Source organism: Bison bison, unplaced genomic scaffold (genome assembly GCF_000754665.1).
Source record: "Bison bison bison isolate TAMUID 2011002044 unplaced genomic scaffold, Bison_UMD1.0 scf7180017847997, whole genome shotgun sequence".
Taxonomy (NCBI): domain Eukaryota; kingdom Metazoa; phylum Chordata; class Mammalia; order Artiodactyla; family Bovidae; genus Bison; species Bison bison.
Genome location: NW_011478570.1, coordinates 8,025 through 18,240, shown reverse-complemented (window position 1 = coordinate 18,240; position 10,216 = coordinate 8,025). Strand labels below are relative to the sequence as shown.

General features: G+C 58.1%; 1 protein-coding gene across 1 annotated transcript in view; it reads left to right on the top strand.

Moving 5' to 3' along the window:
• Positions 1-271: 271 nt before the first annotated feature.
• Positions 272-10,216, top strand: part of LOC104991806 — a 13,708-nt gene continuing 3,763 nt past the window's right edge. Inside the window, exons 1-8 of the mRNA XM_010844415.1 lie at positions 272-1,521; positions 1,735-1,897; positions 6,297-6,413; positions 6,600-6,717; positions 6,866-6,984; positions 7,256-7,328; positions 7,612-7,723; positions 7,955-8,031. Coding sequence (XP_010842717.1) covers positions 355-1,521; positions 1,735-1,897; positions 6,297-6,413; positions 6,600-6,717; positions 6,866-6,984; positions 7,256-7,328; positions 7,612-7,723; positions 7,955-8,031 — 1,946 coding nt within the window. The 5' untranslated portion in view covers positions 272-354. The remainder of the gene's footprint in view (positions 1,522-1,734; positions 1,898-6,296; positions 6,414-6,599; positions 6,718-6,865; positions 6,985-7,255; positions 7,329-7,611; positions 7,724-7,954; positions 8,032-10,216) is intronic.

Genomic DNA, 10,216 nt, shown 5'->3' with positions numbered 1-10,216 from the left:
CTGCGGGCTTGCAGAGGAGGCTGCTCTGTGGTGGATGCAAGCCGGGTCAGGGCTGGCGGGGATGTGGGTGGGCGGTGGCTGACTCGGGTAGTAATGCCTGTCAGTTGGTCGCCCGAGCCATCGGGGGCAGCGGGGGCCGTCAGGCTAGTGCCCTGGGGAGAACCAAGTGCCAGCCGGCTCTCAGCCAGACGGGACAGGACCGTGCGGTCACCGGGATGGGGCACGTCTGCATGACCACAGACCCTCCCTGCCCTCGTGGGCCACCCAGGAGGCCAGGCTCAGGGAGCTGCCCCTGCTGCGCCTGGGCCCTGGCGCCCCAGCTGCGCGGCCTGTGGAGAGAAGCCGCGCCCGCTGATGGTGGGCACACCCCGGGCTTGTTGGCACCTCGTCCTGCCCCCTCACCTGAGCGCTTGGGCAGCACGGCCTGGGTCCGTGCCCGCTCTGTGCCCTGCCTCTCGGGGGCAGTCCACAGGGAGGGAGTGCCCCGGGGCTGGGCTTCACCGAGGTGGGGCACCTTGGGCTGGGGCGTGTGTTGGGGCTGCCGCTCCGGGGTCTCTCCCAGGCCAGGGTGGTCCAGCGGTGCTCCGCAACGCCTCGAGGGGGCGTCAGCGCTCGTCTGGTTTGAGGAAGTCGGGAGGGGCTCACCCGCAGTGCCTTCCCCCGTTTGACATCCCTCTGTGCTTTGTCAACCAACAGGAGCTTGAAGAAATCCGCAAGTGTGGGATGAAAAACTTCCGTAACATCCAGGTCGATGAAGCTAATTTGCTGACTTGGCAAGGGCTCATTGTTCCCGTGAGTACTGGACAGCTCCCCTCCAGCAGCCCAGACGGGGCCGGGCGCAGGGCCGACGGGCGCCTCCCAGGCCTGGGAAAGGCCGTGTGTGCAGACCGCACACCCAGTGCAGACCAGCCGCCGCCGCCTCTCGGGCGGGCCGGCGGATCCCGTCTGGTCCTCTGTCTGCGCTCCTGTCCGGCCGTGCGTCTGTCTCCGGTCCTCTGTGCGCCCGCGTCCTGGTTTCCTCCCGGCACAGCCCCCTCCCCCGCCCCCGCCCGCGCCTCCTGCTGCCTCAGCCCCTGCCCCGCATCCCTCCTAGTGTCCCTGGGCTCCCGCCCTGGCTCTGCCCCGCGTCCAGCTCCCTGTCACCCAGCCGCCTCTGTGCACGCGCAGCCTCTGCGCCGTGGCCTCCTGTGGCCTCCCTGCCCTCTGGGTTCAGCGGCCCCTCTTTCTGCAGCCCTTCCTAACTCCCCCTGCAGAGATGCGTCCCTCAAAGACTCCAGCGGGGACCCCAGCTTCCCACAGTGCCCGCCGGAGGTGTCTGGCCTCAGCCCCAGGCCCTCAGTCCTCTCCTGCGCTTGCCCTCAGCCCGTCCAGTCTCTCTCTGCGTTTTGTCTCTTAGGGATCCTGCTTCTGTTCAGCAGCGAAGTACCAGCCTGGCAGTGCAGGCACGAGGGTGCAATCCCTGGGTCGGGGAGATCCCCTGGGAAAGGGAATGGCAACCCATTCCAGTATTCTTGCCTCGGAAATTCCACAGACAGAGGAGCCTGGCGGGCTGCAGTCCACGGGGTCGCGAGAGTCAGACACGACTGAGCGACTGAGCACGCACGCGCCGGCCCTGCCTCTTCCAGCGTTGGGTCCCGGGTTCTTGCTGGACGTGGGGGTCGAGTCTCGGCCTCTGTTCAGCCTCCTTGCTGGAGGCGGTCTCGCTGGGACATGGTGTGCCTTCCGTGTCCCCAGTGGGCTCTGAACTGGGACCCTCGGACCAGTGCCCCCTGCCTTCCTGTTCTTCTGCCCCCACCCTACCCCCTGCGCCTGAAATCTCTCCTTGTGGGCAGAGGGGCCGCTCTGCCAGAGCTGAGCAGGGGGCATGCTGACCAGAGACGCCGGCCCCTTGACGCTGGTTGTGGGCCACGCTTCTGTGAAGGTCCCTGGAGCTGGAGCAGCTCTGGGGGTGCAGCTTATCTTTGCCATCGTTTGGGAAACTAAGGAGAGGGATGCTGTGTGGTGCCCGTGCACGCAGGGAGCGGTAGGCCGGCCACGTCCAGCCTGCTTGTGCCCAGCCCCGCCCACTCTGGGGCCCCGTGACGTGCCAAGCAGAAGGTGGCCGCCACCACCGGCTCGTGGCGTTTGTCCTCTACCGATGGGCTGGGCCTTGTGAAAAGTGCAGGGAGTGGACAGGGAGGGTTTGAGTGGCCGGGCCAGGCCTTCTATCCCAGGAGCTCAGCGGCGGCTCTGAGGGTCAGTGGTGGTCCGGCAGGCGTCCCTGGGGCTGCACTGGCAGAGCCGGGGGGCGGGGGTTGATGCCTCGTTGAGCACCGGGTGGGGTGGCTGGTGGGGTCCTGGTGGTCTGGGCTTCCCCCCCGGGGCAGCTGCGCCCAGAGACTGAGGCCACGGCCAGAGCTGCTCACGCTGCCTTGCTGCTCATCCTGGGCTCCTCTCTCCATGGTGTCCCGGGCTAGGATACTGGAGCGGGTCACCGTTGCCTTCTCCAGGAATCTTCCCAACCCAGGGGTTGAACCCGCGTCTGCTGCCTTGGCAGGCGAGTTCCTGATCACCAAGCCACCAGGGAAGCCCACGTAGCTGTGGTTCGGGAGGGAGCTCAGTCGCTCTGCGGCATGTGGCTCTTCCTGGGCCAGGGATTGAACCCACGTCTCCTGCAGTGGCAGGCAGATTCTTAACCACTAGAGCACCAGGGAAGTGCTCAAAGTTTCTCTATTAAAAAACTAGTAGATGTTGGTTCACTGGTGTTTTCATTGTGATAGAATTTACGTAACGCAGTTTGTCAGTTCAGCCTGTAACTGAGCGATCAGTGACGTCAATTACAGTCGGGCTGTTTTGCGGCCATCGTCACTGCATTTCCAGAGCCCACACTGAAATAAATTCTGCAGCCGTGAAGTAGTAGTGCTCCGCTCTTCAGCCCAACCCTGGTACTTTCTAATCTGCTTTCTGTGTCTGTGAGTTTGATAGTTTATATAAATGAGTTGTATAAAACTTGTTTTTTTATCTGGCTTATTTCACTTAGAATTTTTTGAAGGTTCATCTGCTTTGTACTCTGTATAAGAACACCACTTTTATGGATGAGTCGGCTTCTGTCACACGTGTCCTGAGCCTTGTGTGCATCCGTCCGCCCGCTGGTGGACAGGGGCTCGTTGGCCTCTTTGGCCGTCGTGGTGATGCTGCTGTGGGCGTCGGCGTGCAGGTGTCTGCTTGAGTCCCCGTCTTCAGGGCTTTGGGAAATACGAGGAGCGGCTGGGTCACGTGATGGCTCTGGGTTTGTCTTTGAGAAGCTGCCACACTGATTTCCATGGTGGTGCACCGCCTCACAGTCCCACCACCAGAGTGCAGGGCTTCTAGCTTCCCCGCCGCTCCTTATCCAGTTACCCCTTTATGCACAGTCATCCCCCCTAATCCAGTTATCTCCCCCTTATCCACAGTGGTCCCCCACCTTACCCACAGTGATCCCCCTAATCCACAGTGATCCCCCTAACCCACAGTGATCAGCCCCCCACTTTTTTATCTTATCACCATTCAAGTAGAAGTCAGCTAGCGTCTCATGGGTGGAGAAGGCAATGGCACCCCACTCCAGTACTCTTGCCTGGAGAATCCCAGGGATGGTGGAGCCTGGTGGGCTGCTGTCTGTGGGGTCGCACAGAGTCAGACACGACTGAGCGACTCGGCAGCAGCAGCAGTGTCTCATGGCAGTTCTGTTTTGGATGTTAGCTAGTACCTCGGAGCTACACCCGAGGAGCGTGCGTGGGCACCACAGTCACCTGAAGGGCCGTGTGGGGTCCTGCTCAGCTTCACATGCTGTGCGTGTGCTGCTGGGGCGCCGCGTGTCAGCCATGGGGCGCCACACAGAGCAGCCTCGCTGCCCCCGCCCTTCACCCGCAGCCACGGCGCCGGCCGCCGCTGGCACTGTGCTCTGAGCTGGCCCCTCGTCCGCCCGCTGTGACAGCCTCCTGCAGTTGGACTAGGAAGACAGGTCCTCAGGTTGTCGTCTCTCCCTGAGTGGCGTGCGCGTCAGACTCGTCCATGTGATTGGATAGTCCGTTTCTCTTTAATGCCAAACAATATTCTGTTGTTGGAACGCACACAGTTTGTTTATCCATTCGCCCCTGAAGGCATCTTGGCAATTCTGAATAAAGCTGCTACACACGTTTGTCTCTCTGTCTTCTAGTTGTAGGAGTTCTTTATATTAAACCCTCATCAGACTTGTAATTTGCAGATATTTTCTACCATTCAGTTGGTTTTCTTTTTAGTCCCTTGATTATGTCCTTTGGGGCACAAAATGTTTAATATTCATGAAGGCCATTTCATCTATCTTTTCTTTTGCTGCCTGTGTCATATTCAAGAAACTGTTGCCAACCCAGGGTCATGCAGGTTTGACTTTTGTTCTCTTCTGAGAATTCTTACAGTCTTAACTCTCAAATTCAGGTCATTGATCCTTTTTGTTTTTAAATGGTGTAGGGATAAAGGTCCAACTTCATCCTTTCTGTCTGTGGATATCTAGTTTTTTTAGGGCTATTTGTCGAAAAGACTGCTCTTTCCCACTGAATGGTCTTGGTGTCCTTGTCAAAAGTTAATAGAGCTGGATTACTAACAAGGACCCACTGTGCTGCAGGGAACTACTCAGTCCCGTCCAGCGACCTACCTGGGGAAGAGTCGTAGGAAAAAGTTGGTGTGTGTGTGTGTGCACCCGACTCACTCTCTTGTGCAGCAGAAACTAAGGCAGCACCGTGCTGACGGTGAGTCACGAGCTGACGGCGCTGTGAATGAGCTGTGACCTGGTAGGAGCAGAGGAGCGCGCGCGCACTTGGGAGGGTTCACTCCTGGACTCAGCTCTGCTGGTCTGGGTGTCTGTCCTCACGCCAGGACCACACTGTTTTGCGTACTGTAGCTTTGTATGAGGTTTTGAAATCAGGAAGCGTGAGCTCTCCCGTGTTGATCTTTCTCAAGATGGTTTTGGCGGGTGCGGGCTCCTGTGCGCCTGAGCAGGACCCTGTGGGGCCTTGCCGGCAGCCCCCTCCGTGACTCTGCTCTCACTCCTCCCTGAAGTCCCTAGCTCCGAGTGTCTGATGCACGATTCCTGAGTTGTTTTTCAGACCCTAAAACCCAGTGGAAGGAAGGAGCTACTTGGTGGCCGTGAGCAGGCCGCCTGCTGACGCCTAAGGATCGGTAGCCTTGACCCTTGGGACCACACCTGTCGCCTCACCTTCACCAGCGAGGACCCCGCCCGAGCCGGGTGCATAGCCTGGGCCCCCTGGGTTTGCCAGCTCTCTCCTGAGCTGTGAGCCGGCGCCGCCCTGACTGCTTGCGTGGCTCCTGTGCGTCCCTTCACGTGACCCCGCGTCAGCAGACGGGCTCTGCCGAGCGCCGGCATGCAGACCAGGTTTGGTTCAGTAACGCACCTCGAGGTCCTGTTTGATTTTCGGGAAGGGTTCTTCCATTTGCGGGAAAAAAAATTGAGGTTTTGAGAGGGATCATATTGAATTTTCAGATCGCTTTACTGTTACTGTCTGTTATCGTAGATGACGATAGCATTACCATCTACAGTAAGTCTCGTAGTCTGTGAACCCAGGACGTCTTTCCACTTAGTTAGGTTTTCTCTTCTTTCAGCAGTGCTTCGTAATCTCCAGTGTACAGGCTTCACACCTCTGTATTTTTCAGCTCAGGATGTAAAAACAAAACCGTAGGCTGGGTCACACAAAAGCCCAGATTTCAGTTTTCTCACCGCTCCGGAGGCCAGAGTCCCGGGGGGCTGGCAGGGCCCTCGTGTCCTCGGGCTTCCTTGTCTCAGCGCTTGGGGGCAGAGCAGGCGCGCGCTCTCTTCCCTTTTGACCACGTCGCCTGCAGGACCAGGGATTGAACTTGCGGCCTCAGCAGTGAAGGCACCCTGTCCTGACCTCCGGACCTCCAGGGAAGCCGCAGGAGCTCTCTTCGTTGAGGACACGGATGTCGTCAGCCCCGGACTCCACCCTGTGACACTGTTGAGCCTTAGTTGCCTCTTTACTCTCCGCACACTGTGGGTGAGGGCACCCGTGTGAGCACCTAGGTGGGGTGGGGGGCACCAGCATTGAGTCTGTAACAGCCTCCTTGCTTAAGCACACCTTGGGTATTTTCGTCTTCCCAGTGGCAACTCCGTTTTGGGTTCCGTCGATGGTTGTTCGTGGACAGAAATGTGGGTGGCGTTTGCGTGTTGCTTTGGTTTCTGACGGTTTGTGTGTGACTCATCTTTAGTTTTCCGTGTGTGTACGATCAGGCCAGGTCCCGACCAAGGTGGTCCATTTCCCCCTCTCCAGTGAGGATGCTCTATTTCCTTTTCTCGCCCGAGTGCCCTGGCCAGAGCTACCAAGTACTGAGCTGTGGCGTCTCCAGCCTTTGTGGCGCCGGGTTTGGTGGGAGACAGGTGTTCACAGGTGGGGGTGGTTTGGGGATGGTTGAAGCACTTTACGTTTATTAGGATCTGATCTGACAGGAGGCGGAGCTCAGGCGGTGACGCAGGCATCGGCAAGTGGCTGTGAACCTTCTCTGTAGAGGCAGTGTGCATAATTATTAATGGAATAGTTTGCATTCTTGTTTTGCCCAAAGTCTCTGAATCCCAGGTGCTCACAGTGTACCTCCGGGAGAGCCCTGTTTCAAGTACACAGTGGTCACTGGGCTGGCGGCCACCGTATTGGACGGAACGTGTGTGGACCAGTCAGGACTCAGCCCCAGTTCACGGTGAGGGAGCCGGGTGGACAGAGACAAAACGGGGCTGCTGGCAGCGTGGAGACGGGCGCTGTGACTGGGCAGCCGCCGCGCGGCTCCCCCCAGGCTGACTTCTGCTCCGTGACTGGCGGGGGCGGCGTCTCGGCGAGTTCTGGTTCAGGCGGAGAGGCCTGTACCTGTCCCCGCGTTTCCTGCCCTTGGCCTTGCGTTGCACAGTCTGTGAGCTGTTGAGTCTCTGGCTCTCGCGGCGCGCTGCAGACTACATCTTGGTGTGTGCAGGTGGGCTGTCTGTGCAGCGTGGTCGGTTTCCTTGTTCACGAGATGCCAGCAGCCACCTCTGTCCGTGGGACGACCTCGGGCGCTTCTCAGCCTCTCCAGGAGGGACAGCCCTGCCCTCTGCCGGAGCCCTGCTCCTGAGTCAGCCTGCTTCCTCCCCCGCGGTTTCACCGAGAGGCAGAGACCACGCATCTCGCCCGTGTGCAGTGTGGGGTCTGTGGCCTCCGGCGTGCCTCCTCTGCCGCAAGGGCAGAACGGGTTTCGTTATCCTCAGAAAAGTGTCCCGCCAGCGTCGCCCCCGCCCCGGGCACTGAGCTGTCTGTGCTCGTTCCTGCGTGTGTGCACCCGTGAGCTTTGTCTGCCACGCGGCCTCTCCCTGCTGGAGCCTGTGTGCAGACTCCGCCGCGCGTGCCGCGTGGCCCTGCTGCGATGGTGGCGTCGGCGCCCGCTCGCCCATCCCCGCCTGAGAGGCGCTTGCCTGTCTGCGCTGTCTGGGCATCGCGAGCGAGGCCGCTGTGAACACGCACAAGCGGGGTTTCCTGGGGGCGTGTGCCTTCATCTCCAGGTGCTGGCCTGGGGTGGGGTTGCGGGGCCCCATGCTGGCCGTGTCTCATGCTTTGACCGGTGCAGGCTGCTTCCACAGTGGCCGTTCCGTCGACACCCCGACAGCTGCACGGAAGCGTTCCGGTTTCCACCTCCTGACTACGGCTTGCTGTTGTCGGTCTCGTTTACAGCCCTCCTAGTAGGTGTGAAGTGGTGTCTCACTGTGGTGTTTGGTTTTGTGTATTTTCTGGCCTTGCCACACAGAACGTGGGCTCTCAGCTCCCCGAGCAGGGGTCGCGCCGCCGGCGTTGGGAGCCTAGTGGCAGCGTGGGACCTGGGAGCCCCTCTTGCGGTTTCGTGGGCTTTTTCCTGAGGGAATGAGGAACCTCTCTCCCTGAGCCTGTTGCCCGTGTCTGTATCCGTTTTGGAGAATCGTCTGCCCGAGTGCCTCGCCCACTGTAACCTGGCTGACTACTTGGTCGTAGTTTCGTTTTTGAAAGCTGTGTGGTCAGTCTCTCTCCGAACGAGAAGCTGTTTTACTCCCGTGTGCTGACGGCACACGGGGCTCCTCCTGCGAGTCGCCCTGGGGTCCTCAGGCACCCGCCCGCTTCGCCCCCGCACGCTGTGGCTGGTGGCTGACGCTCTTTTCTCTTCTGTGGAGCAGACTCCAGCCTGGTTCTGGAGGCCTTGTGTTCCAGGCACGTTAAATCAGTGTTTGACGGAGGATATTTTTGGCCATGTTCAAAAGAATAATACGAACACTGGTGTTGATGATCGCAGGGTCAAGAGAAGAAACGGATAGCTTAGCCGTTCCGTTAGCAAACGCGAGGCTGGTTCTGGGGACGCCTTGGGTCCCTGCGCTCAGGTATCACCCGGACTAACAGAGAAGGCTTCTCCTGCCTTGAGAACACGGCCGGTGACCTTGACCTCGACCTCACGGCTTCCCAGAGCAGTTGCTGCTCCCGGAGCAGCAGTGCCTGCTGGCCAGCAGTGAGGGCCGGGTGCCATGGCAGGGGAGGGGTGATGCCAGCAGCAGAGTGTGTGCGTGCAGGAAGCCTGAGCCCACCCACACCCCACGTTCTCTCCCAAAGACATGCATTTCTCTGACATTAGTAGCTCTGGAGGCTGGGTCCTAGAGAGCAAGTGTGACCCTCCGTTTGAGCGGGCATAGGCTTGCGGTCCCTTGACCACGAGCGTGCTGACTGGTGTGCATCCAGACAATGGAATAATTGTTGTTCAGCCGCTAAGTTGTGTCCAACTCTGTGACTCCATGGACTGCAGCATGCCAGGCTTCTCTCCTCTTCTGTCTCCCAGTTTGTTCAAATCCACGTCCGTTGAACCAGTGATGCCATCCAGCCATCTCCTCCTCTGTCGTCCCCGTCTCCTCTTGCCTCAATCTTTCCCAGCATCAGGGTCTTTTCAAATGAGTCAGCTCTTCGCATCAGGTGGCCAAAGCATTGGAGTTTCAGCTTCAGTATCAGTCCTTCCAATGAATATTCAGGGTTGATTTCCTTTAGGATGGACTGGTTGGATCTCCTTGCAGTCCAAGGGACTCTCAAGAGTCTCCTTCTGAGTGTCTCTGGAGTTCCTATTATTGCATTCCAATCCCCTGTGATGAAAAGGACATCTTTTTTGGTGTTGGTTCTAAAAGGTCTCGTATAGAACTGTTTAATTTCAGTTTCTTCAGCCTCAGCGGTTGGGGCACAGACTTGGATTACTGTGATAATGAATGGTTTGCCTTAGAAACAAACCAAGATCATTCTGTCATTTTTGAGATTGCACCCAAGTACCGTGTTTCAGACTCATGTTGACTAGGAGGGGTACTCCATTTCTTCTATGGGATTCTTACCCACAGTAGTAGATAAAATGGTCATCTGAATTAAATTCGCCCATTCCATCCACTTTAGTTCACTGATTCCTGAGATGTTAACATTCAGTCTTGCCATCTCCTGCTTTTCCACATCCAGTTTATCTTGGTTCACGGACCTGATGTCCCAAGTTCTTATGCAGTATTTGTTCTTTACGGCATCAAGGTTTACCTTCCTTTACCAACAGACACGTCCACGGCTGAGCGCCGTTCCCACCTTGGCCCCTGCGCGTCCTTCTTTCTGGAGCTGTTAGTCACTGCCCTCCGCAGGAGCATATTGGACACCTTGCAACCTGGGGGGCTCATCTTCCAGTGTCGTATCTTTTTGCCTTTTCATGCTGTCCATGGTGCTCTCCAGACAGGAACACTGGAGTAGTTTGCGATATCCTCCTCCGCATGGACCGCCTTCTGTCAGAACTCTCCACTGTAACCCGTCTGTCTCCTGTGGCCCTGCGTGGCATGGCTCAGCGTCATTGAGTTATTCGAGCCCTTTCGCCATGACAAGGCTGTGATCCATGAAGGAGAGTGGAATAAAACTGAGCGTCAAAAAGAAGTGCTCTGACAAGCCATGGAAGAACCTTAAATGCTCATTACTGAAAGAAGCAGTCTGAAAAGGCTCCAGGCTGTGTGATTCCAGGCAGAGGGTGTAAGGCGCCTGCAGCATCCAGCACCGTCACGAGCCGTCTGCAGGGTGTGGGCTGTGGGTGAGGGTGTGTCGGCCACTCAGTCGTGACATGGGGGTGTTGGTGCTTGGGGAGGCTGTGTGTGTGGAAGAATTTTTTGTCTTCCTCTCAGTTTTGCAGTAAAGCTACAGCTACTGAAAAA